This window comes from Penicillium arizonense, assembly GCF_001773325.1.
Source record: "Penicillium arizonense strain CBS 141311 chromosome Unknown PENARI_contig016, whole genome shotgun sequence".
Classification (NCBI taxonomy): domain Eukaryota; kingdom Fungi; phylum Ascomycota; class Eurotiomycetes; order Eurotiales; family Aspergillaceae; genus Penicillium; species Penicillium arizonense.
In genome coordinates, this window is record NW_019173293.1 from 467,553 (window position 1) to 492,978 (window position 25,426).

A 25,426-nucleotide genomic window follows, 5' to 3' on the forward strand; every position below is an offset into this window, starting at 1 on the left:
TGTATCTCATGTGGAAAATAGCTCCATAATCTGGGAGTAAGGTCCTTCCTGACCCACGATTCGCTGCTTTTCCCGCCACGTCTCGTTATTATACTAACTACTACGTCCCCAGTCAATGCTTCGGCCATGATTCGCTCCTAAATCGTTCAACAACTCAGTACCCAATAGCGCAAAGAGGCGAAAGAGCTAGGAGCGAGAAGGTGCTGTAGGACCATGACTTAGAAACCCAAGTCGCGACTGATTCGCTGACACATTGATTAATTAAAAAGCCGCAGGTCTTGAATATGCTCTAGATGAACCGAGCTATGCTCATAGCTGTCTAAGATGACGCCAACAACTTGCAATTAGTAGCAGGCAGGGCTATATTAGGACAAAAGTAAAGAATTTACTGATTATTCATTCGGTAATTCAGATTCAGAGACAATTCCCGCGCGGGCAAGTCTATAGTGACAGGATCAACATTTCACAAAGAACAGGCGCTCAACCCAGTATATAGCGCTAGCCGCTTTCGGTTAGCGGCTCCCGAAGTTGAAGGTCGCAAGTCTACACTCTCAACTAAGATTGTTATCCAACTGGCTCATCTTGCTCGAGTCTGACATTTGCACAACCCGACAAAGATACAACAAGGAAATAGGGGATAGTACACCGAAAGCCCGTCCCCGGCCTCATATCCAAAAAAATAATCCCGCAAAACCTCCCACTTCGCGCAAATCACCCTGGTCGCATACCCAACCAGAACCACAACCGTCACAATGTCCGAGCCAGGACCAGAATCGGTCCCAACAAGCGCCGACCCGCGCAGCAAGCGACCAACAAAGCGACGCGCCGTAACGCCGCACGCAGAGCACGCAAACCAAATCGAAACGCTCTTCAAAGACCCAAGCAAAGACGTGCAACTACCCAATTTCTCAACATCGCGCACATCAGGCTCGCTACCACCGCCACCGGAGATCGTCGCCAATGTGCAGGGTTCGTCGGCGGGTGCGGGATCCGGCGAGTTCCACGTGTACAAGGCCAGTCGGCGGCGAGAGTATGAGCGACTGCGACTGATGCAGTCGGAGGTTGATAAGGAGAAGGATAATGAGACCTGGGAGAAGGAGCGGGAGGAAGCTAAGCGAAAGGATGATGAGAAGACGGAGAAGAATCGGCGGAGAAGAGAAAAGAGGAAGAATGTTAAAGGGAAGAAGGGTGGTGCACAGAAGGATGCTGCTCCCACTGTGACGGGGTTAGCTGCTCCGGATATGGATACCAGTGCTGATGGGGTGAAGGGCGCAGAGGGTGCTGTGTCGCACGAAGTCCCCGGTGTTATTATTCATGATGATGACTAGATTGGGATATCTGATAGATGCGGGCCGTGTATGATACGAAGATACCCATGTGGAATTTGTTTTCTAGGATATTCGCACGGAAGGAAGAAACCTCAGAGGCAAATCGTGTAGCATTATGTACGGACCTCTAGTCCAAGGATCATTTTTCTTTTTCGTCTATCAATTATTCCTCGCCGCCACCGCCGCCACCAGCCATCTGTTGGGCAGACTTTCCACTGCAGATATCGTCGACGCGGAGGAGAAGACAAGCAGACTAGTGTATAACGTTAGTGAACTGTAGCAATGTTGTAGATATAGAAAATACGCATGACTTACTTCGACAGCGGTCTTGATACTCTGGAGCTTGACAGCCTCGGGCTCCCAAACACCGTACTCCTTCATATCGACCAGGTTGCCAGAGTCGCCGTCCAGACCCCAAGAGGTGTGGCCCTCGACGTGCTTGGCACGCAGACGGGTAAGCACACGGATAGGGCTGGCGCCAGCGTTCTGGGCCAATGTACGGGGAATAACCTCCATGGCATCGGCAACAGCCTTGTAAGGCCACTGCTGGACACCCTCAATGGAGCGGGCGAGCTGGCCGAGCTTCACAGAGACGGCCATTTCGACAGCACCACCGCCGGGGGACAGACGGGGGTGGAAGATAACGTTGCGGGCAACGGACATGGCGTCCTGCAGGTTGCGCTCAATCTCGTTCAAGATATCCTTGGAAGGACCGCGCAGCAGAATTGTGCAGGCCTTCGGGTTCTTGCACTGGCGCATGAATGTGAAGTACTCGTCACCAATCTTCTCAATCTCGAACAGACCGCAGCCGGTACCAATATCGGACTCCTGGATGTCGTCGACTCGGTTGACGATGGTGGCGCCACTTGCGCGGGCAATACGGTTGTTGTCGGTCTTTCGCACACGGCGGAGGGCTGTGATGTTGGCCTTCATCAGGAAGTGCTGTGCAAGATCTAGTAAACCTCGAATGTTAGAAAATCATCATGCGTATCTTTTAGGATGTTCGCTTCCTTACCGGAGACACCCTTCTCGGTGATAACGACGTCGGGCTTGAAAGCAAGGATGGCCTCGCACATGTGCTTAACCTGCTCCTCCTCAATCTGAAGCATGCGGTTCCAGTCATCCTCCTTGGAGATCTCAATGTTGGTTTGGGACTCGCCCTTCTTGTACTCCAGAGAGCAGTCGAGCAGGAGAATACGGGGGTTCTCGATTCTCCGACGCATCTTGGGATGCGTGATATCCTTGTTGACCATCACACCGTCGATAACCTCGGAATCCTCGATTTGACCACCGGGGATCTTCTCAATACGGGCGTAACGCTTGATGTCGACTTCTTGCTTTCCACCACCGACGTCGAAAGAGACTGTGCGCACAGCGGCCAGGGCGAGGCCGCACATGAGATCCGACCACCGAGACACGAACTTAGTTCCGATAGAGGACTGGATGAGGGAATACATGGCCTTGTCATCGGTGATGTCGACGGGTGTCGAAACCTCCTCGACGATCTGGAGGGCGTCGGCGAGGGCACGCTTGAAAGCCTGGATAATAACGACGGGGTGGATGTTACGCTCGAGCTGGGGGAGGGCCTGGGCCAGCATTTCACCGGCTATCAAAGATCAGTCATTGTCCATTACAATATCGCCGATGTAGTCATACCAAGAATGATAACCGTTGTGGTGCCATCTCCAACTTCCTCGTCCTGGGTACGGCTGAGCTCGATCATGCTCTTGGCCGCGGGGTGCGACACTTCGATCTCTCGCAGGATAGCATGACCATCGTTGGTCAGGACAATACCGCCCATAGGGTCGAGCAGCATCTTCAACATCGCCTTGGGTCCGAGACATGACCGGATGATATCCGCAACACTGGTGTTTACCGAATTAGCATCGGTCAGGAAGGAGAAAGGGGAATCGGGGGATAGCGTACGTCTTTGCCGCAGTGATGTTAGACAACTGCGCCCTACGGCCGACCTGACGGTCGCCGGCATTGGTGTCTGGATGACATGTTAGCACGTAAAGGGGATCAAAGCAATGGGGGGCATCGAACTCATCACCACCACCGGAGCCTGCATCTTGGCGGTGATTTGTCGGAATTTGAGCTGGAACTAAGGGTGGAGTAATCTGGTTGATTCCTTCCAGATATCAGAAAATAATCCACGAAGATAAAGGACAATCCAGGAGTTCCGACTTCAACGCTGTTCGCCCGCATTCCATCAAATTTCCAGGCGAAGTGGGAGCTCCCTCACGCTAGTCCAATTACGGCTAGCGCCCATCCCTAACAAACTAGACAAACATCCGTACTACATACAAGTTAACAACTTACCCGCAATTTTACTACATGTATTTAAACTGGAGAGGACTGAAGTTCATGTTATTATCATGTTATATATATTCATTTCGACTGGCCAAATCCAGACGAATCCTGCTGGACGTCAGATTGTACAAATGAGACCAGCCTCGACAAGACTGCAATCTCCAACTTCAACTTGACGGTATAAAAGGTGGTTTTCAGCACAGTTTGGATGATATACAAGCCCAGAAATTCCAACACAATCAGAGATATATCCATCAAAATGATAGCAGAATTGATTGCCAAAAGCTGATACATGATGTTTGTCTTCCGTTTGCTCCTGGTTGGGTAAATGCGTAACAGTTTGACAGTCTGCACAATGAATATACTGGAGATGATAATCTCCTGGACAAAGAAGACGGTGAGTTGAACCTTCTCCCATATATTGAAAAATCGACCAAATGCAAGGCCACAGGCATATACAACACCATATGAGGCAATTATCTGAGGGATTTGGAAAACAATTGCGTCAAAGATGATCATACCCAAGACCAATTGAAGAACTCTTCTGTTTTGTTGTACAAGATGTAGCCGGGAGTAGAGAACCAGTGACTGTCCAGTCACCATAATACACCATCCTGCAGTTGATAGTGTAACCGGGACCCATATGGGCGCGAGCTGGAAATATTTCAGAAGCAAGCCCAGGGCGTCGGGGATCACGCCAAGGAGGGCTGTGATGAGAAGACTCCAGAAGTAAAGCCCGCGGTAGATATGGAATACTGAAAAGACCAGAATAATCAATTCCAGCGCGCTGTAGAGGGCAACGCTTAACAGGCTGACAATGAAGCCCTGGAGAGCGAAGCTATTGCCGGTGTATGAACCTACGATCCCCTCGACGGGTGCGGAACATTGGACCATGTTGAGCGTATGTCGCCTGCTTCAATAAGCAACACCGGTTGGAGGCATGCCGCATTCTGTGGAGTGTTTGCAAATGCATGAAAACTTCAATCAATCCATGTATTCAGATATATGTCGTCAGCATCGGCCCTTTTTCCCTGCACGTGACCGACCGATTCCATGGATCCATGATGCTGAAGTGGCGGCCATAGCGATGTCGGAGATTAGTCATATGTTCAAACAAGGGAAGGTGCAGTTAGCGTATCGATTCTATCCTTGGAAAGTTCGATCTGCCGCGACTTTGCGAGCGGCCGGTGTTTTGCTGGGCGGCATCACGTGCCGTCGAGCCCTAAGCCAACCCCTATACACTTTTTCTCTGTCGCTTTCCGTCCTTCCGGAATTGTGTTGCTGGGTCAGGTAATGACCTCTAGCCATTGTATCGTTTGTGGCTGTCATTGGCAACCCCACGCAGAAGTTCGATGAACTAGGTACATCGTGGCTCGTAAATCATAAGCTAGTAACATTAATCCAGTTAGTATATGGGCAACAAACATCGATGTTCCATACCTGTGTCGAGTGAAACTTGTAATAAGTCAGAACTTACCGGGCTTTTGATCCCACCCAAACATGAACTACCAGAGCCATGTGTGTCTGACAGGGGCCATTGTATCATCTGCGACTATCTCTGAAATTCCACACACAAGAGTATAGATCGATTCATAGGTGATTTCGAGTGTACCGGAGGCATCTGGGCTTGTATTCGTCATCTAAGAAACGCCATTGTGTCAGTATTCGTTGATCAAATGGAGCACAGAAGAGCTTCATGGTCTCTGTAAAAGATGGATGTATTCTTCGATGGCCAATTCTTCTCAATGAAACTCAAGACTTACCGATGGTTCAAGAAATACATCTTCCTCTAGGACGCGCGGGGAAGAAGGAAGATTTATACGGGAGGAGGACCAGAGTAAATATTGTGTGGATGGGCGCGTCGCGTGGTTGACCAAGCAGCGCGCATTTCTCGAACTTATATCATCTCATTCTGCTACTTCTACTTTTTTTCTTCATTCACCGCTGTTAACCCCCAATGCTATCGCTACAAAGCCTACAGGCTGTTGTGGATGAGGATTTGGAGTTTCCATGATGTCAGCCCACACAAGTTATTACTTTAACCCTACTAATGCAGCTTGTTATTGCTGCAAACTACTTTTGTCGGGAGGATTTTGACTCCTACAGAATTCATTCATAGATCCGGATGCAACATATCGTACATGTATTGACAGGGTACACAAACTCGACAGCTCAGGAAAGCTGTGATGCAACAGAAAATGGACAGGCTAGATCAATAATCAAACATGTCTCATTGTACATGGTATCATTTCGTGGACATACAATCATTTGGTTTTGGTTTTTTTTTTTTTTTTTTTCTTTCGTAAGAGTAGAGCAGGATGCTGGATGTCGCATTCTTGCCAGTGTGAGTAAAGCAAAATTGAAATCATTTGCGTCTGAACCCATGGCTCAGTCTGCGCAGGCCCTCTCGCACACGAGAACGGGAAGGTCGAGATGCAGACTCTTGGGAATGGCCTCCGCTGCGTGCGGATGTTTTTGTACGTGTCAACACAGGCCGTCCAGTTGTGTCAATTGTGAGCAAGCCTGGTGGACTGGACTGTGGAACCCTGGCGGTTTGTCTGCGGGACTTTTGCTCAGGAACAAATGCATTGCGCCGCTCTTGACGGGAGCGCCGAACGGGGTCAAACATAATTGCATGCATCTCAGGTGTCCATTCTGCCTGGGCTGAGAAAGCTCCTTCATCGTGGCCCAGAAGTACTTCCATAGAATGGAGTGAGCGCGACTGACTGGAATTGAGTGACGGTCTGCTTGGTGAAAATGGTGGCAGCAATTGACGTTGTGGAGTAGCAATTGGAGAACCTCTGACCGTGCACTGAGAGGAGGATGGGCTCAACTGATAAGGAGGGGTGGATGGCAATTCTTGAACAATATTGTCAGTTGGCGACTGGTCCATTGGGAATAAGTAACCGTTTGATTCACCCCCAGAGCATGGCATTGAACGCCAAGAAGGTGTCCGAGGGATGTCACTCATGCTACCGGTTGGTGAACGTGGCCGAATACGACGAGGAGGTGTTACAGGAGTGACTGTAGTCATGGCAGTGACTGGAGATCCTCCAAGGGTACCTTGAGAAGCAGGTCGCTGCGTACACATAAGTCGTTCCTCTAACTCATCATCGTTGAGGTCGCTCAGACTCTGACCGTAACGAGGGTAGAATCGAGGCTCATATGGCGTGAGAATCGGGCGGCGAGGAGGGGTCACTGGAGCCTGATCAACGGGAGCTGGAATGACTGGAGCTTCAGCAGCTGGACCTCGAACAATAGGAAGATCCTCGGGGAGCAGACCATCGTATTTCCACTTTTCAATCAAATCAGGCCGCAGAGCTGGATGAACCCATTTATTTATCAAATCAATCCCCCGAGACGGATTAGCCTTGGACAAGTCTGTCTTGGTCGGTGCCTGAGATGATTCGATAGTTCGAGTTGGCTCAGGCTTAGGGAAACCGAAATCAAACTGAGTGACATCGACGCGTGGAGTAGATGTCCCTGAGCGCAGAGTTGGTGCATCGAACTGACCATTTCGGTCCCATACTGTGTAGCCCTGGCCGATAGGAACATTGCGGTGCAGCCAGAGTCCGTTTGATTCGGTCGGCGGGTTATCTGAAATGTTCTGTGAGGATTGGGCGAAGTGATTCGGACGGCCAAGAGGCGCTGATGCAAGCCATGTTAATGGTGAAGTAGGTTGAAGGTTGTAAGGGTTCATTGGCGATGTAGGGCTAAGACTTTCATCTCGGGTCCCAATCGGACTAGGAAAAGGGCTCTCATGGTCAGTCAAGCTGGTTGGGCGGCCATGCTTGAGCAAAGGACGAGAAGGGCTTCTCTCAACAGGATTGGCACCAGGGTATCGAGATGAGAAGTTTCTCTTGGATGGATCTCTCGGTTGGGGGTATGATAAGATGTCAGACATCCCAATTAGAGGAACTTGCGTTTGCAAGCGAAGAATGCGTTCTTCTTGCATCTCTCTCATGTGCAACTGCAAATGTTGGGGAAGCGCTGATAGTGCTCTTTCGTTCAAAGGATAAACCACTTCCTCTTCTCCGGAAAGGGTAGAGGACAAAGATGTGGTGGAAGGTGTGGACCGATACCGACGGCGACGTTCTGGGAAATCTCTGTTCTCCAGATTAATGCCTTGAGAAGTGATCTCAGAAGGGACTTGGCTTTGGAATTGGTAGAATCTCCGATCTCTGAGATTGATTTCGGCTTCACCTCTGGCTTGATCATTCGCCAAATCAACCATGAGAGGTACGAGAGAGGAATCTGGTTCAGTAGAATCAGGAAGAGACAAGTGTGCACTAAAACGAGAATGTACCATGATAAACAGATCACAGGAAGACAAGAAAGGATGAGGACGCGTATGAAGAGTAGAAGACGCGTACAGGAAGAACAAGCAGTACGCGCTAGAGGAGAACAAATATTTTGATTCATATTGTACATGGGGTAGTTACAAGATCGTTCCTGCCATATGGGCAGGTTTCCTCGCATCAGGGCTCTTGGGCCTTGGATTTATTAATATTCACGACTCTCTCCAATCTCACACACATCGAAGACACCGGTCTCGGGGATATTGTGACGCTTAAGTGCGTCCTTCAACTTCCTTGGGGGCTCAAGGACATCTTCCTCGGTAAGAACCCATGTTCCCCAGTGCATAGCCAAGGCATTCTTGCATTTGGTATCCTTGAACATTCGCACGGCATCATGAGGATCCGCATGCGCAGCGCTAAAGATATGGCGAGGAGCGTAGGCTCCGATGGGAATGAGACCTAGATCAAATGGACCTCGGAATTCACCAACCTGCTTGAAAGCAGGGCAGATAGGAAAATTATACTTGGGGTCCCAATCATCTTCTCCCTTAGGTATTTCGTCCACCGCGCGGTAACCGGAATCTCTATACCCAGGGTTAGACAGCGGCCACGTGACAGTCACTGCCCTATTTGGATTTTCACTTACCCAGCGAAATACACCTTACTACCACCGGACTCAATAGCCCATGATGCCCACAGAGTCTTGCATTTGTCGAACGGGCCGCGAGCCGTGATGTGTTGGCAAGGCATGCAACTGATACGCGCTTTGATATCAGCCGCCCTTGAAGCCTTTCCTACCGGCTCAACCTCCGTCGCCTTTTCCTCCGCTGGAGACATTGCAATATCTCGCTCATCCCACCAATCCAACTCAGTTACATTGTAGATTTTGGAGTCATGGAACCACGATTTGTTTCCGAGGGGCGCGAAGAAATGGCAATTGGGATGTTGCTTGGCGATTTTACTGACGGTAGGGTAGGACAGATGATCATAATGGTTGTGGGAGATGACGACAGCATCAATGACAGGGATATCCTCGATCTTGCATGGGGGGTCGGTATAGCGCTTCGGGCCGAAGGAATATGGCCCACAGCGACCGTCAAATACAGGATCGAACAGCACTCGGAGCCCGCTTGGGAACTCAACGTAGTAGCATGCATGTCCAAGCCAGGTTGCCCGAAGCTTGGGTGTGTCTCGACTAGGAAGGAATTCGGGCTTGCGAGTAGCTGGAGGTGTCATGTCGGGCGCATTCGCTTCGCCTTTCAATCGTCGAGAGCTAGAGCTTTAAATTAGATCTAATTTGATTGGAGCTATTGTTATTTTCCTCACAGTAGCATTCCCATGATATCCTTGGGACTGTGATCGCGATAGGACCTGCCGTCCAAAGTTTCTGGTTAGTGCTCGGCGCGAACTGCAGGAGACTGCAGGAGGCTAATACGTACTCCCATGGATTTCTGAACCCAGACTTCGTATGATGAGTCTTCTCCAATACATCTTCAGGTCCAGGTCGCGCCGGGGAGCTGGAAACGGTCAGTGCATACAGCACTGTCGCAGCAGTGGGGGTAGTCATCTTGCGTATTGTCGAGTGAGGAGCGCGTTGGTATAGAGCGCGCCGACTGAATGGCGAATGCTGGAAAAGAAATCGCATGGGGTGCAACTTCATTTTAAACATCCGCCTGGCCCACCAAAGAACAAGAAGGCGTCAGCTTACGCAGAAGAGAAGAAGGGGAAGTTGAAGCAAAAAAGCCACTTCTATCCCCGATAACTCCGACTCGGGGCATTTGGGCCCCGACGGGCCCATGTGAATGCCGGACCGATCATCGACAGGTGGGATACGAGGGCGCCACCCAAGATAAATCATGTAGATATTCTGGAATACGAGAAGCCTTGTGTAGAGTACAATCTTTGTACACTCCAAGTACTGTAAGTGCTGTCATGTGTTCACACCATGTCGGGCGGTCGGCCCGTTGTAACTCCGATAGTCCTCCTTATCGATAATTCCTGCCACTTGCGACTCTCGCACCAACTACTGGCATGGAGCCAAATGGAGTTTCCAGTCCTGCGCCTGCGCCTTCTGCAGGTGATTTGATTCTCCAGCAGAGAACCGAGGCGCTGCAGTCCGCGCAGAAAGGCGATGGGAGCCTGTTGTCACAGCTGACGAGCAATCCCTTGTTCACCGCGGTAGGTGATAAATTGCTCGCTGATTGAAGTCGACTTACTGACATACGGTCGCTATTAGGGTTTCGGACTCGCTGGCTTAGGAGCTGGATTGACCTTCGCGCAAAAAGGTGTCCGACATGGCGCCGCACTTCTCCGCCGCCGGATGCTGGTGGACGTCGAGATCAGCATCAAAGATGATTCCTACCCATGGTTTTTACATTGGATGACCCTCTATCAGCAGTCACAGCTCAATGCAGGCAAGGCTGCAGCGAATAGCACCGGTTACATGGACCGCTTCCTACAAAAAATCACCCCCGGCATGCGCCACCTCTCCATACAAACGCAAAAAGTCGAGCACTCCAACGGAGCTATCCACACACATTTCTCACTGGTTCCGGGGCCGGGGAAACATGTCCTTCGATACAAAAACGCATTTGTGTTTGTCAATCGTATGCGCGAATCGAAGTCGCGTGATATTCAAACCGGAAAGCCCTGGGAAACAATCACCCTTACCACCCTCTACTCTCAACGCCACATCTTCGAGGACCTCTTCACCGAAGCCCACGCATACGCCGCCAAGTCACACGAAGGCAAGACCACCATTTATAACAGCTGGGGAACGGAGTGGCGGCCATTTGGAAACCCTCGTCGGAAGCGTCCTCTGGAATCCGTTGTCCTGCAAGAAGGAGTCAAGGAACGGATCGTGGAGGACGTAGAAGACTTCATCTCTAGTTCATCGTGGTATCACGATCGTGGTATTCCATACCGACGAGGGTATCTTCTATATGGGCCCCCGGGTACGGGCAAGAGTTCATTTATCCAGGCGCTAGCAGGCGAGTTGGACTACGACATTGCCATTCTGAACTTGAGTGAGCGCGGTTTGACTGACGACCGGTTGAACCACCTCCTCACTATTGTTCCGAACCGGACCCTTGTTCTTTTGGAAGATGTGGATGCCGCATTCTCGAACAGACGCACGCAGAGCGATGCAGATGGCTACCGCGGAGCCAATGTCACGTTCTCGGGATTGCTTAATGCACTGGACGGAGTCGCGAGTGCAGAGGAGCGCATCATTTTCCTCACTACCAACCACGTTGAACGATTAGATGAAGCTTTGGTCCGTCCCGGTCGCGTGGATATGACTGTGCGCTTGGGCGAGGTGACTCGCTACCAGGTTGGCTGCCTCTGGAATCGATTCTACGAGGAGCTCGATACCGATGGGGTTTACCGCAAGATGTTCCTGGACCGGCTCCAGGAACTTGGTCTGATTGAAGATGAGGCTGGTCACAAGGCCGATCGGTCCTTGAATACCAGTGCTGCTGCCCTCCAAGGCTTGTTCTTGTACAACAAGGGCAACATGGAGGGTGCGATCGCCATGGCGGAGGGACTCACCTACACCGCTCATACTGAGGCAGTGGGCCACGACCAAGGAAAAAGGGACTAAATGTACACTATCGTGTAAATAAGATCAAATGTATAGATATCCAGTTCACCCAAGCATTAACTGGGATTCAAACACCCGCAAATCAAAACGTCGGGATCACCTGGGGTAAATCTCGGGGATTTTCCATGATCGGCCCACCATGATTTCTCTCACCGAGTAACAAAATACGAGTCGCAGCTATTTAAACGTCAGAGCCCTGTGCCCCTCCATTCGAATTCACCCCGCATCAACATACTGCATCATGGTTTACACTATTGTCGTCCGTACGTGCCATCCCTATACGTCCAACATCTTCACTGTTAACCATTTTAGACCTCCGCGCTAAGGCCGATGAGGAGTCCATCTCCAAGCTCAAGGCCAAGCTTGTGGAGGCCTCCAACGTTTACTCTAACGACAAGGAGACCATTTCGTGGTTCGTCATGCAGTCCGTCTTCGACAAGCAGGACTTCACCATTGTCGAGCGTTACGAGAAGGAGTCTTCCCAGGAGTACCACCTCAACAACCCTTACTGGAAGACCTTTGACCCCTACGTTATTCCTCTGCTCGAGAAAGATATGGATATGCACCGCTTGGAGGAGTTGGAGGGCTCTACTATGTAACTCAATTTTGTGACATAGGAAAGAACATGAATTAAAATTGCATTTCACATACTACTCGGATACAAGGGTTCCTTTTTGCGACTCCAAAGATTGTTCATGAAAAAAATGAGCATGAAGAATTGGAGATGGACACTGGTTATTGGATCGTGGTTGGCCGATCGTCATATTGGTTGCGCCAATAAGTATGCTTTTCATAGTCACAACCTTGGTTCTTAAGCGCCTCTACAGAGTCTATCCAAGATGCGAAGTTGGACGTCATATCACCATTGTATACTCCGAATTCACTAGATCCGACATGCAGGGTTTAGTGAGCTAACTCCCCGACTTCTTCACAGCGAAAATAACCAGCCAATCTGATGGCAGACTTGCGGTAATTATAGAATCTCCAAGGCTCAACCACCAATCAACTGTCAGGGTCGAAGCGCCGCTACTGCAGAACGAGGTGCCTATCCCAGGACCCCGGCCAATCACACCCATAATGAGTTAAGCGCCCACTGTATAAGCAGGGTTGTCACATAGCTCAGCAAGCCATGTTCTCTGTTTGGTTTGTCGAGATGAGCACTTTTTCGGTGAAGATGGGGCTATATCTCACTCATATTCCCTGCAGTCGCGCTCTGTACTTCCTTTCTATGGTGTCTTATCTCTGCATTTGATCCTTCTTAACCGGCACAATGAGTGCTAAAACGAACCAATTTCAACTATTCCCGCCTCCTGCGGCTGAGGTCAAGAGGTCTAATAATCCGTTTCGAAAGCCCGGGAAGAAACCAGCTGTAAAGGCTGAGCCAGGCTCTCCAATCCCTCTTGAAGAGATCAAAGACCCTGCGAAAACTGAGTCTCTACTGCTTCAGATAATCGAAGATACTCAAACGATTCCACCTCCACCACCTGGAAATCCCGAAAGATCCAGATCGCCGCCTTCATTGACGAAGACCGCCCATGATTCAATGTCCCCTCAGTCCATGCACAGTCAGAACCGTCAAGCTAAGAAATCGAATCATCAAACGGTGGTCTCACACAATAGCCATAGCAGTAGCAGTAGTAGCTATACTGCGGCATCCACTGTTTCTCCACAATCGTCGAAGTCTTCAGCTTCACCTATTCCTATGAGATCAATGTTCCCTCAATTTGATCCGAATTTGCCTGTCAAACAGCAGTCGTATCAAAAGCAGACGCCGAATAACTCACAGCTCACCAAGTCCACTCGCAAACCTCCTAAGCTTACGCTCACCACAAGTAACCATATTGACCATGTTCTTGCGCCAAAAACTGTGCCGGCCAGTGTCCTTGATTTTCCGACTGGTTCTTGGGAGCCAGAAGAAGTGAAATACTCCTCCAATGAGGAACTGATGATGCTGTGGGAAACTGCCAATGGGCAAAGGCCTGAGAATCTTGTCGGCACGTTGAATCTGCGGATGACAAAGTAATTTCCCTTATTCTATACTGTCGCAGAGGTACTAACTTCTCTCAAGGACAGGGCCTGCTACGTTCACACTCGGCAATTCCCAAAAGCCATTCTATACACTGCAGACATATTCCACCGACGAACTTTCCCTCGGTAGAAGTGACCCATCAAGACCAAATAACGACGTCCCTATCATGATGATGAGCCTGGAAGATCGCATTCGCCGCGAACATCCCAACGACGGCCTCGTCACGCTGCTCTTCTCAAGACTAGCTGCCATGCTAGCTATTGACCAAGCAGAAGAGATCAGCAAACAACATCATCTGGCCCCTGCTGAGGCATCCGAAATTGAAACCGATGCTTTAAAACGAGCCGCAGCGCAAGAGTCCTGCCGACTCTCCTGGAACCGCCATCAACGTCACTACGAATTGAGACACCCTTCCCTATCAAGACGTCAACAACCCGCTCTGGTCGGCGCAGCTGGTATCCCACTATCCCCAGTGCGCTCCCAGTCCTCGGGAATGGTCCACATAACAGTCTCGGCACCATCGAGCGATAGCTCACTTCACCAACCACCAACAATCATAGTGACGGGACCAGTATCATCTACAGCAATGGAAGCCGCACAGCAAGCTGCAAACCCTAGAACATCCACGCTCCCAGTAACAGATCTCGACGAACCTCTCGCCTCATTGGACTTCGGCACCAAAACACTTTCTATTTGCCCGGCAGCCGTGCTAGCAACTATCCCATCCCTCTACGCAATCGACTCCCTCGTCGCAGCCATGTTCGCAGTCGCCGTCTCAGACGAAGCCACGAACCCCATCCTGGCAGATATGGTCCTCGGCTCGCCTCAACCCCCGCGACCGACTACATCCCACACTGCCACGGCCCAGTCCCAGCCTGTTTTCCAGGGTAAACTGGTTACGACAATTGCAGAGCGTGAAGACGCAGCTGAGAGTATGTTCCTCGCATCGCAGATCAAATCTGCACAGAAGAAATCCAAAGATTCCTCGGACAGGAAAGGGTCCTTCGCTTTTTGGAATAAATCTTCTAAGCCGAAACCGCAGGACGGTAGTCGTGGCAAGAAGCAGCAGAATCAACAGATTGTTGTTGAGGAGTTTGATCTTGAGAAGTATGGTCGGTACGGAGGTGGGACGCGCGAGGGCAAGAAATTGCCTGGGATTACGCGTAGTATACTGCGGATCTTGTTCTTTGGTCTTGATCTTATTGTTAAGGGGTTGACGCTTATTGTTAAGATACTGGCCTGGTTGTTGGTTAATGCGACGCGGTGCGTTACTAGTGAGAAGTTTTGAGCTGGGCTTGGACTAATAATTGTGTTTGTTCTGCTTGTCGTTTTCGCTATATAGGTTGGTTTCTTTGGTATATTCATAGCGATGAGATGTTTGAAGACGATGGTTATACCCAATTTGATATTATTCTTTTTACGATAACATTCTTGAATGAAATGTGCGGTCATGTATGCATCCTAAGCCTTGATCATAGGTTCTCATACTGGCAATTTGGGCAACACTTCCACCCACAACTAACGCAGGTGTCGCTGACTGCCGCATTGTGAGGACCAAAATTGCAGTTGCAACAATACCGCAAAGTTGGGCCTCCTGAATTTAGAGCTCTTGAGATCATGGACGCCTTGGGGTATGGCAAGATCGCCTGCTACGCCCCGAACGCAACTCAGCCACATGCCCGATCATGAGGCTCTGCGGTGTCTCTTTTTCCACTTAACATGGACTTACCTGGACAGACACCAAGGCAGCCAACTATCCCGACCATGAAGACACCAACAATCAGCTCCATCCTAGCTGCAGAGCCATGGTACTATGACGACGACAGGCGGTGCGTCAAGTTCCGTGCTGACGGCGCCGGCGAGGTACTCCCATCCCCTGTTGTCGCAAAAGACGTGAGCTCAACACCAACAGATCTGGGACGGACACGAGACGGCCTTTACACTGGGCGCGAGCTTCGACTGGAGAGCCCTGAACCTCACAGCCCTAAACGAGGAGCCGGCGATCACTACAGGTAAGACTGCGAAGATTCTGGCCCACCTTAGCCTGGAGATCACCCTTACGGAACGCCGCTGCCCCTGTCCCGAGGGCTGGAATTTTGATGAGAAAACGCTCGAACGGATTCGGATGACCACGCCAAGTTTCAGGGAGGGCGCGTTCCAGCCCAAGACGTTTACTGTCCGCCTCGAGAGCGGGAGATTCGCCAAACCTTTTATGGAGGATCATGGCGGCGTGAAGAAATTCGGAGACCAGGCTCACAGCTATGCGCTATGGCTGGTATTTGACAGGTGCCCGTGGCCGTTGCCGGAGGACTATATCGGCGATCCTATTTGGGGGCATAAAACAGAGGTGACTCGGTTTGTATGTCGAGAAACGGGACTGTATAATTCGTGGATGGACGGTTGTGTCGCAATGTAGTCTTATAACAGATCTGGAGATTGACCTATAGGCCGTAATTGTGCTTCTACACAATTTTCTGCGTAAGTGGTCTATCACATGTTGCTCTTGGCTAAACGGCCACCACGGGTTTACATCCAGCGGGCCGATGAGGCTGTGGCTAGTGCGGACTGACGACAAGTCGGAGCTATTCATGCCGGATTATCTAGTTAAACTACTATGCCAGGCTCAACGCCTTTTATACCCAATGGGAACATCTCGATTGGGCAGCTTGAGCCTTCGTCCCATCCACGGATGAGCGAGAAGATCTCTCTCCGCCTGTACTAGGTGGCTTTGTTGTAGATGGTGAAGATGTGTGTTGAATGTAACTTTGCTATTAGCCCTGGGGCCTCTGCAGACTTTGACTGCAATGATGTGGTTTTTCAAAAGTCCGCATCTGAACATGTTTTGCGGCCTCTATGGGAAGAGTGCCGATTAGTCTGAGAACTTTCAACGCGGGGTTCAATTCCACAACTCTAAGATGATTGCACATATGTCTGTCTAATTCTATAATTAACGGAACGGCGGTTCAGTCGCGCCTGGAATTGCCGCCCCTATCCTGTGCAGACAGAGCTGCTTTTAACCCTTGAGCTAATTCGAACCTCAGTTCCAATATCCTGCGATATGGTGATAAACGCACCCAGAGACCACAATTAGAGGGCGACACGATAGCACTGCGGACCCTGGAGGATAGTGGACTTTGTTGACAGATCCTTGGCAAAGTGGATGCTACCGCGTCGCAATACGAGGGGCTCACTTCTCGTAAGACTCAAGCTCGAAGACCTTACTACCCTTCCATCAAAGCACTATTTTCGATATGCAGAGTTTCCGGGTATTTACGAGATGGAGAGGCATTACGCCGGCCGAGTCATCTCAAGGGGAGATCAAGCGAGAGCACACCCAGCAGGAGTCAGCACTTACATCAGTCTCGATTGAAGTGCCATCACAACGCGGGAAACTTCCAACTCAAAAGCAAGTCTGGACCAGCGGCTCATCTATGACTGGCATATTCGAAATGAATGATTCCAACAAAACAGTCTTTGACGCAGTCGTGGCACCAATTCTCCCGCAAGTCCTACAAGGAAAGTCTTGCAATGTCTTTGCGTACGGCCATTCCGGGAGTGGCAAGACACATACCATCGTCGGATACGAATATGAAGCAGGAAGTGATCTTGGGCTCTGTCTAGCCACAGCTCGTCAACTTGTCGAGGCCCTCAATCGCCTGAACGAACAGAATGCATGTGATCCACTAGGCGTTGGAGTCCGTATATATGAACTGCGAAGAAACAACGCATACGATCTTTTGAATGATCGCCGTGAATGCTTCGTCCGAGAAGGCTCCGATGGTCAAGTCTATATCCGGGGCAAGACGGAGATGCTCGAGAACGGAAAAGTGCGAGTGAAACCTATTGTGACCAAAGCATGCTGGAGCTTTGAAGACCTTTCTAGAGAACTCCAAAAAGGGCTCAAACTTCGCGCTACGGGAATGTCGACTGTGCATGATCAAAGCTCCAGAACTCATGCAGTCATCGAGCTTGAAATTGTTACCAAGACGTTGCTTGAGGCGCGTGACGCTGTGATTGAGCGAGAGTCTGAGCTGGTTCCTGTGGGCAAACATGCGACTGATGTTTATATTGAGGAGCAGAGCAAGGCTATCATACGAAACCCCGATGGTGGGTATGCTCCCAATCCCGACTATCAACTAGACCAGGTGCGAATCGATGCTGCAGAAGCTAGGAAAGCAGAGTTTGAAGCATTGGTCGATTTGGCGAAAGAACATGAGTCTCAAATCTTTGGTACTACAGCTCGCAAGCATGCATGTCTAGGAGGAAGGCTCGTTTTCGTGGACCTGGCTGGATCCGAGTACTACAATGACAAGAGCGGACTGAAAATGAACCAGAGCGCACATGAGAAGCAGATAGGAAGGCACATCAACACAGATCTGCTAGCTCTCAAGGAAGTCATACGAGCCCGAGCTCAAGGCTCACCCCGAATTCCTTTCCGATCATCGCCTCTTACCATGGTGCTGCGCCCACATTTTCAAGCATCTGAGGACTCTCACTCTGCTATGATTTTGACGGTCTCGCCATCGTCTAGTGAGTTTGCAGCGACTATGAATACACTCAAATATGGAAATCTGGTCGGAGCCGCGGGAAATACTAAATAGATATGGGCATCTTTCCATCACGTCACTGTCCAAATACCACCGAAATTCCAAATCCTCACAAGAACTTGCTTCCTATTTACATACGAGTAGTGGACCAAGTTTGTGACAATAGCCTGATTTATACGGAGGGTACGCGGGAGAGTAATGCAAGACAAGATATGACTGTTCAAAGTTGGCAAACTTCTTCTAGTTGATCATGACGGGGTTTTAAATGCCAAAACCTAGGATGTAGAGCTATAGTCAATTCCGGATGGAAGGCTCACAATGTTAGCATTAAAATATTGCGGAGCCATGGTTATTTGGCACGAATGCCTCTAAAACCTGAATTGATTTGATCAAAATCATGCACATACCATCGCATCGAAAATTGACCGACCACGGTCGGGTTTCCAATTGAGGGTTCTAGGATGAACATCCTCCTTAAGTGCCTGTTGATCATTCCCCGCTGTACCGTCGCAGGTGCAACATCGCCACACCACAAAGATGCATTGACATTTCATGTGACATTTTTACAGTGTCACAAATTCAATTCCTAGAATAAAAATAGATAGATTCAAGTCGAATTCCTCGAAGTCACCGGTTCTACTGGATATCATCACGTGCGGGTCGGTGCACGAGTATGGAACAGCCCTAATCCACGCCCATAACCAGGACAAACTATGCCTTCTCCTTCAATTCAAAGGAGAACAGCCTACCTTGGTCCTACAATAGAGCGACGACCCAAATAAAACTCAATGGAAGGCCCCTCGTCTCTCAGTTCAACATTCCTCGGAGTTTAAGGGCCCTAGGGATGAGAAGGGAAGCGCCACAGGGACATGGCAACTGGCACATTCCTGTGTCATTCCAAGACAACAACAAGGGTGCTTGTATACGCATCAACCTTTAGGGATCAGTCCAAAAATGCCACGTAAAGCTTATCCTCTCAGAATAGACACCTTACCTATATCTGGTATAATCCACCACGAGAATGCCTGAACGTCATCACCTTCATTCGCGCCCACCATTAAGGGATCAAGGGGTGTCATTCACAAGCAGTTATTTACCCTTTCTGTTAGTGTCATGGAATCTACATTGTATTTAAATCATCGACCATTTCTCGAGCCCGGCCCGTCGGTTCTATTCTCTTCTTACCTACCTTCATTGTCCGATACTAGACTATACTGCTAGTAACCCTCTCTCCCAAAACCTCCTAATAACAAAAACCACATCTGCAATGCGTCACTTCATCACCGCCTCAGTGATCATCGGCGCCGCAGTCGCCCAGACCGCGGACGACATCATTGCGTGTGCCGTAAGTATCCTCCAAAAAACTGAAGTATACCGCAAACCCTAACCCCAAAGCCAGAACGCTGCCATCAGCAACGGCGACACCTACTCATTCTCAAACTGCGAGGGCAAGTCTGCCCAAGACTGCTTCTGCAGCAACAGCGACGCCATCTCAAACCTGAGCCCCTCCACCGCAAGCGCCTGCTCAGGCATCGACATAAACACCCTAATTGACAGTCTCTGCCCCTCAAACTCAACCTCAAACTCAACCTCGAGCTCGAGCTCGAGCTCGAGCTCAGCCTCGCGCGAGACCCACGCAACCCCCTTCCGCCACGCCAGCAAGCCAATGGAGCGCGTGCAGGCCCCCAACGCACACATGAACATGGAGCGCGCCTACGCACCCGCCGAGCCCGCCGTCCCACGCGTCGTCTACGTGACCGAGACACGAACCGACTGCAGCTGCAAGACCACGCCCGCTTCCATGGCTCGTATCTCGCAGATTCCAGTCAATGTGCCGGCTAGCTCTAGCATGTCTAGTATGATAGCTGCGTCGTCAGCTGCTCCTTCTGCTTCTTACTCGCATGGTATGATGGTTAATGCTGCTTCTTCATCTGTTGTCTTTGGATCGCAGGCTTCGGCTGCTACGCCTTCGCCTTCTGGTGTTGATGCCAACCGATTCAGCTCTTTCCAGGGGGCTGGAGCTAAGAGCGTTTCTGTGCATGGTGGTGTTGCTGCTCTTGGTGTTGCTGCCGTTATGGCTCTTATGGCTGCGTTGTAAGGTGGCTGTTGATGTTTTGGGCATTAAAAGGGTTTCATGTGGAAGGAGGTGGTTCTTGTTTTCTTTTTGGGGTTAATGCGTCTTTTGCGAGTTTATATTGGAGTCTTTTGGTGATATTCAGATTAGTTTGCTTTCAAATTGAGTGGTAATGATAAATGAAACATATCTGGTTAACTGTTGCAATGTTGGGAAGCTGAGTACTGAGTACCTTTGGTGTATACGTGGTCTAGTTTTCTCCATGCAACACATCTCTCCTCCCTTTGGTCCATTTTCTGATGCGAGAGACAATGTGGGATGTACTATCCCAGTACTTGAACTACCTGTCCAGAGATCCAAGATGCTTCACTGTATGTGTCGTGTTCCATTGTCCATTAATTAAGTTTTACTTCCATTCGATGCCCGTGAGCCATGATATGACTATAGCCAGTGACACTTGAAAGTAAAAACATGCATACTACTACCCTCTTGATCCATACATCGAGGCAATGATCTACCATTCATGCGTGGACCGCCTGCTGGACCTGAGGATAAAGCTCAACGAGCTTGTAGTAGATCCCCGGGTGGTCATTAATCATAACCTGAGGATCCCAGCCCATAGCCACAAAGATAGTCTCAACACCACTACCAATAGGCGTCATGAAGACCTGACAGATCTGCAAACCAATCAAGAAAGCAAAAGCCATGATGACAGCAGTGAAGTTGCCATCATTGTTGTACGCGGGTTTGGTGAACTGCAGATAAAGATAAGCCAGCAGAGCGCAGACATAAGCGACGAAGGTCGAGCCCATGGTCAACACCGGGCCCATTAGGCAATCCTGCACAAGGGCGTCAATACCCCGATCGCGCATCATCGTCCAGGTATCCTTCGCAGCGGGGATATACGCCTTGCCGTACAATGCGATGTGGCAGAAGGCGTAGCGATTGAACAGCGTCACAAGCCAGTCAAGTAGCGAAATGAAGCATCCCAATACCCACATAGCGATGCTGCCAATTAGGTTGCCCTGCGCGGCTTCGTGTCGCTGAGCAATCGAACATGCCTGGCGCAGCATCTGGATGAATGCAATGATCAGACTGCCCAAACTGATACTGCCAAAGGAGTAAGTCGTCGCACGTCGGAACGCGCCACGGGTCGAGCCCTTGGGCATACCGCCAGCAGACTTGCTCCAGAAGTACCATGATCCATACACACCAGCGATAGTCGTGTGCACGGTATTCTTGATCCACTCGCTAAACCAGTACATGGCAAAAGTCACATACACAACCAAACCAATGACCTTGGCTCTGCTGCACCCGCCATTCGCACATGAAGGATTGGTACCAGAGGAATCAGGCTCATATGCGACATAGATCGAGACAAGAGTCACAGAGAACCAGGCCGAGAACGCGACAGTGACAATTCCACCCAGCGCACTCACGAGGAAAATGTGACCGTATCCACGCGCCACGTCCATGGCGGTTTGCAACATGAATGCGGTAAAGGGGATGCGCGGGATCCAGCTGATGAAACAGATGATCGCGAAGACGCCGAATAGCAGAAACACGATTCCGCCTCCATACTGCTTACGCGCGATGTAGTAGATACCTGTCGCGAGTGCGAAAACGATGTTGAGAATGCCAGTCGCCCAGATGAAGGTTTTGGTGAAGTATCTCGCGCCCATAAAGTACAGCCAGGATAAGACGAGGGCAACAACGAGGACAAAAATGAATAGGACGAGTGTATTGGTGTTGAGCGAGAAATCATTGGTCGCGTCGTAAATGCCTCCTCCGCTGAAGCCTTTGTTAGTTGCATACTTGTGGATGGTGAGCCCAGATACGGCGGCGTATCCCAGGAAGACTGCGATCAGCTGTAGAGGTATTAGTTCTGCGGTGATATGAGCTTGCAGCGCTGCGATTGCGACAATCATACCAAGATACCAGCCCACAGATCGTTCCATTTGGGCTTCTCGACCTTGAATGCCTCATCAAAGCTGTATCCAGACTGTGGCATATTCTGCTGGTACGGTGGGGGAGGTTTGGGCTCAGCTGCAGGCTGCTGATATCCCGCAGGCTGCTGGTACTCAGGCTGTTGATACTGGGGCTGCTGGTATTTCCCATTGTTCTGTCCGTTGTAGTTGTATCCGGGTTGAGGCTGGCCCTGACCGAAGCCTTCGCCGGTGTAATAACTAGCAGCCTGTCCACTCATATCTGCATGCTGTTGATAAATACCAAGGGAGAAAAATATGAAATAGTGCGCAGAAGAGAAATTAAAATTAGGGGAAGCAAGGAGGTGATTTGAATCATGACGCCATGGAATTGGGAGCAAGAACCGCGATCGCCAATGATCAGCCCTGTAGGGTTTGCGATCGATAGTTCCAATGAAACCTCAATTTTTAGCTGTGCCAAGTTGCCAAGTTTGTTGCCTGCTTGGCGGTCTTTTGTGTTTAGTTATGTACAAGAATTGTAGGCCTTTCATATAAAACCCTTTTTCCTTCCAAATATTCGCCATGAAGCGCCCAGAATGCTACTCTAACGAAATGGGCCATCACTTGACCCATGATTATGATTACAGAAATTAATGAGATAGACCGAGAGGGCAATGGTCCGCTCATCGGAATGTGTGCTGTTTCAGGTGCCGCCAGGAACCTACGACCCGGTGCTCAATGCCTGGGATTGGGGTGCGCGCTCGGCCAGTGAAGTCGTCCGTGGCGGGATGCAGATGGCCCTTAGCGAAGGCGACCGATCGTCGCAGCTTCTCTTGGCGGACGGCAGTCCGACGTTGAGCGCGTAACTCCTCAATGCGGCCTTGACCAACTCGGTGCCGGCGAATAAAGCACTCGTCCATTAGCGTATTGGCATCCAGCAGCTTCTTAGGGATGGTCTGAACGACCTGGAATGCCTCCATGGGATCCGTTACGCTCAGAATATCGCGCTCGCAGGCTTTGAAGATGGCCAAGGAGACGCGGAAAAAGGTCTTCGAGCCCTCGTAGAAGAACGCGTCCCAAACTCGAAGTGTAGTCTCCAGGGGCAGAGTCCCAATAAAGACCGACATAAGCCAGTTGGTCAGTCCGAGGGTAATATCCGGCAGGCGAGAATTCACTGTCAGAGGAGGCATCTTGCCCCGTCCTGACGGGGTACCTCCCATTGCGGCGATCTTGGAATAAATGCCCGGCATAGAATCCCTGAGCAGGACCATGAGAATCCAGAGGTCAATGTTCGCGCCCTCCAGACTAATCTCGTGGGTTCCAGGCAAGTAGTCTGAAGCGATGATATGAAGCATCCAGAATGCCTTTTCTTCGGGCAGGAACAGCAGAAGCATCCCCGTGATAAAATTAAGAGACTGGGTGTATCCGATTTTGGAATTATGCAGCGCAAAGGCATACAGGACGCGGCGCAGCGACTGAATCATTTGTGTCTCTGTGGTGACATTAGAGTAATTTGGGTTACTGCTCCCCGAGTTCTCTGTTTGTTCAGGCATCTCTGGCTTGAAGTGAAGATTGTCGGGGAATGTGCGGTGGAGATCACGCTCAATGTGCTCCTTGTCGTCATTGCTCGGCGATTTCATCGCACTCTCCACCAGTCGATCGTAGTGGCCCAGGTTTCGGTTCAAAAGCTCGTACCCGCCGGCATAAAAGAACCAAGCCGCACCTCGGAATTCGGGAGGAATTCCTTTGCGCACAAATCGCTTCACCTTGGAAGACTGCGGTGGGAAAGTGGTTGGGTCTACCGTGGGCAGCCCATGCTCCTTGAGCATCTCAATCCATTTTGATCTCCGATGTTCCACATGGTTTGAATAAGGACCTTTCCAGGCCTCGTGCTCATCCAAGGTCACGTATTGAGTCGCTTTCCGGAAACCGTATTCGTCTCGAGGGCCGACCCCAGGTAAGAACCGCGGAGGCACTAATCCTGGAATGAACACCTTTGAGGGCTGCCGTTGATGTGCAGGTGGAGCTTCAGCTACCGGAGATTCAGGCTGAGTAAGATCTGATGGCGGGTACTCTGGTGTTATAGGATCAAATAACGAATGGTCCGGTGGGGATTCCAGCAGTGCGGGTTCAAGAGGTGTAAAGTCTGGCGGAGATTCTGGAAGTATAGGTTGTAAAGGTGTCGGTTCCGAGTATGTTAAATTGGGCAAGAACGTCAAATCTTGCAACACCGGCTCGGGATATGTGCTTTTGGGTGTTGACTCTGGTAATGGGGGTATCGGGGGAACGTCGTCCAATTGTGTAAAGTTTGATGGCACATCATCCAGTGGTGCATCGCGTGACGGTGGGGGCGTTATTGATGGCGCTTTACTTTCCGCATGAGATTTTGGTGAAGGGGGCTCTTCAGTCACGTCGCTGAAGCCATCGAGATACATAGAGATCGCGTCTTCAACGCTCATTCCATTGTCCATCCCGTAAGGCGCGTCCGGGGTGTCTGGCGAGAGATCTGTGAACGAGCTGCTCTTGGTCAAGACACTGCTGCGCTCTGTTCCGCTTGCCTGCTCGGTACTGGAGCGCGAGGTCTCGCCCGAGTTGACGCTTGAACGGGGCGCGTTTTCATCGGCAGGTCCATTGATCGGGAACCGTGGACGGGGTAAGTCTTGAGGGCTGAGTTCCTGTGGGCGACGCTCCATGGATTCTTGCGTCCGCGGTCGTCGCGTGTTCGCTCGGGATGTTGACATAGATATACGAAGTCCACCTCGACCGGGCGGAGCATTACGGTGATTAGGTCTGTCGAATTCGCCGTCTCGAGAAGCCCATTTCGGAGGATGCATTTCGGGAGGTGTAGCATAGATAGGGGGGCGAGCTGTAGATCGGGGGGTTTTCCATTCGCCCCTACCCTGCGCCGGGCCTAAATGTTGTGGAGTAGGCGGCCATGGGTGTTCATGGTTAGGAGGGTGTGTTCGTGGGAGAGGAGAGCGCGAACGCGGGTCCGGCGGGTGATGCGGAGAGCGCGGAGAGCGAGACGACGCTCTTGGTGCTGATTTCGAAGGGCGTGCGCGTGGATCGATCGTCAAAGAATCCAATCGCGGTGGATGGGGTACTCTGCGACGGCCAGGCAGGTCGAATTCAGCCGGAGGCGGATATGGAGAGTTTGCGTTTTCTGTGACCATGGCCACGATTTAGCACCCAGATCCCGCTGGACATTGATGATCGTGACTAGAGGGGAATTTGCAATAGAGCGGTCCAAGACCATGGGCGTTATTTGGAAGTCGAAAAGTTGGGATATGGAGAGAGACCCTGCGCGAACT

The 25,426-nt window shown here is 50.5% G+C and overlaps 12 protein-coding genes across 12 annotated transcripts, besides 2 other annotated features; 6 read left to right on the forward strand and 6 right to left on the reverse strand.

Moving 5' to 3' along the window:
• Window positions 1-752: 752 nt before the first annotated feature.
• PENARI_c016G01416 (uncharacterized protein) lies at window positions 753-1,328 on the forward strand (the record flags this gene model as incomplete). Its single annotated transcript, XM_022633961.1, has 1 exon — window positions 753-1,328. The coding sequence occupies one exon, from the start codon at window positions 753-755 to the stop codon at window positions 1,326-1,328; it is 576 nt and encodes a 191-aa protein (XP_022486032.1).
• Window positions 1,329-1,491: 163 nt separating this feature from the next.
• PENARI_c016G02848 (chaperonin-containing T-complex subunit CCT3) lies at window positions 1,492-3,399 on the reverse strand (the record flags this gene model as incomplete). Its single annotated transcript, XM_022633994.1, has 6 exons — window positions 1,492-1,581; window positions 1,644-2,281; window positions 2,344-2,934; window positions 2,985-3,193; window positions 3,255-3,321; window positions 3,375-3,399. The coding sequence occupies 6 exons, from the start codon at window positions 3,397-3,399 to the stop codon at window positions 1,492-1,494; spliced, it is 1,620 nt and encodes a 539-aa protein (XP_022486092.1).
• A 320-nt stretch (window positions 3,400-3,719) lies between these two features.
• On the reverse strand, window positions 3,720-4,535 carry PENARI_c016G07507 (uncharacterized protein; the record flags this gene model as incomplete). Its single annotated transcript, XM_022634106.1, has 1 exon — window positions 3,720-4,535. The coding sequence occupies one exon, from the start codon at window positions 4,533-4,535 to the stop codon at window positions 3,720-3,722; it is 816 nt and encodes a 271-aa protein (XP_022486116.1).
• A 486-nt stretch (window positions 4,536-5,021) lies between these two features.
• Window positions 5,022-5,028: a sequence feature (Short protein (PENARI_c016G08309, OGE50536.1) was converted to a misc_feature.).
• Window positions 5,029-5,118: 90 nt separating this feature from the next.
• Window positions 5,119-5,159: a sequence feature (Short protein (PENARI_c016G08309, OGE50536.1) was converted to a misc_feature.).
• Window positions 5,160-6,006: 847 nt separating this feature from the next.
• On the reverse strand, window positions 6,007-9,506 carry PENARI_c016G04255 (uncharacterized protein; the record flags this gene model as incomplete). The annotated part of the gene is made up of 5 exons (XM_022634024.1): window positions 6,007-7,930; window positions 8,176-8,523; window positions 8,586-9,212; window positions 9,266-9,310; window positions 9,379-9,506. 5 exons carry the CDS (start codon window positions 9,504-9,506, stop codon window positions 6,007-6,009), a joined length of 3,072 nt encoding a protein of 1,023 aa, XP_022486200.1.
• A 464-nt stretch (window positions 9,507-9,970) lies between these two features.
• Window positions 9,971-11,540, forward strand: PENARI_c016G08427 (bifunctional AAA family ATPase chaperone/translocase BCS1; the record flags this gene model as incomplete). Its single annotated transcript, XM_022634126.1, has 2 exons — window positions 9,971-10,117; window positions 10,176-11,540. The coding sequence occupies 2 exons, from the start codon at window positions 9,971-9,973 to the stop codon at window positions 11,538-11,540; spliced, it is 1,512 nt and encodes a 503-aa protein (XP_022486006.1).
• Window positions 11,541-11,781: 241 nt separating this feature from the next.
• Window positions 11,782-12,139, forward strand: PENARI_c016G00801 (putative quinol monooxygenase; the record flags this gene model as incomplete). Its single annotated transcript, XM_022633950.1, has 2 exons — window positions 11,782-11,803; window positions 11,853-12,139. 2 exons carry the CDS (start codon window positions 11,782-11,784, stop codon window positions 12,137-12,139), a joined length of 309 nt encoding a protein of 102 aa, XP_022486008.1.
• Window positions 12,140-12,810: 671 nt separating this feature from the next.
• PENARI_c016G07776 (uncharacterized protein) lies at window positions 12,811-14,857 on the forward strand (the record flags this gene model as incomplete). The annotated part of the gene is made up of 2 exons (XM_022634110.1): window positions 12,811-13,559; window positions 13,609-14,857. The coding sequence occupies 2 exons, from the start codon at window positions 12,811-12,813 to the stop codon at window positions 14,855-14,857; spliced, it is 1,998 nt and encodes a 665-aa protein (XP_022485941.1).
• A 476-nt stretch (window positions 14,858-15,333) lies between these two features.
• On the forward strand, window positions 15,334-18,170 carry PENARI_c016G04218 (kinesin family protein; the record flags this gene model as incomplete). The annotated part of the gene is made up of 3 exons (XM_022634023.1): window positions 15,334-15,432; window positions 15,482-15,844; window positions 16,827-18,170. The coding sequence occupies 3 exons, from the start codon at window positions 15,334-15,336 to the stop codon at window positions 18,168-18,170; spliced, it is 1,806 nt and encodes a 601-aa protein (XP_022486181.1).
• A 1,213-nt stretch (window positions 18,171-19,383) lies between these two features.
• On the forward strand, window positions 19,384-20,214 carry PENARI_c016G09792 (uncharacterized protein; the record flags this gene model as incomplete). The annotated part of the gene is made up of 2 exons (XM_022634145.1): window positions 19,384-19,461; window positions 19,516-20,214. The coding sequence occupies 2 exons, from the start codon at window positions 19,384-19,386 to the stop codon at window positions 20,212-20,214; spliced, it is 777 nt and encodes a 258-aa protein (XP_022486074.1).
• A 497-nt stretch (window positions 20,215-20,711) lies between these two features.
• Window positions 20,712-22,396, reverse strand: PENARI_c016G04524 (choline transporter-like family protein; the record flags this gene model as incomplete). Its single annotated transcript, XM_022634032.1, has 2 exons — window positions 20,712-22,058; window positions 22,121-22,396. The coding sequence occupies 2 exons, from the start codon at window positions 22,394-22,396 to the stop codon at window positions 20,712-20,714; spliced, it is 1,623 nt and encodes a 540-aa protein (XP_022486133.1).
• Window positions 22,397-22,798: 402 nt separating this feature from the next.
• On the reverse strand, window positions 22,799-24,949 carry PENARI_c016G09884 (putative GTPase activating protein (Gyp3); the record flags this gene model as incomplete). Its single annotated transcript, XM_022634150.1, has 1 exon — window positions 22,799-24,949. One exon carries the CDS (start codon window positions 24,947-24,949, stop codon window positions 22,799-22,801), a length of 2,151 nt encoding a protein of 716 aa, XP_022486109.1.
• A 77-nt stretch (window positions 24,950-25,026) lies between these two features.
• Window positions 25,027-25,288, reverse strand: PENARI_c016G12558 (uncharacterized protein; the record flags this gene model as incomplete). The annotated part of the gene is made up of 2 exons (XM_022634215.1): window positions 25,027-25,155; window positions 25,220-25,288. The coding sequence occupies 2 exons, from the start codon at window positions 25,286-25,288 to the stop codon at window positions 25,027-25,029; spliced, it is 198 nt and encodes a 65-aa protein (XP_022485962.1).
• Window positions 25,289-25,426: the final 138 nt, after the last annotated feature.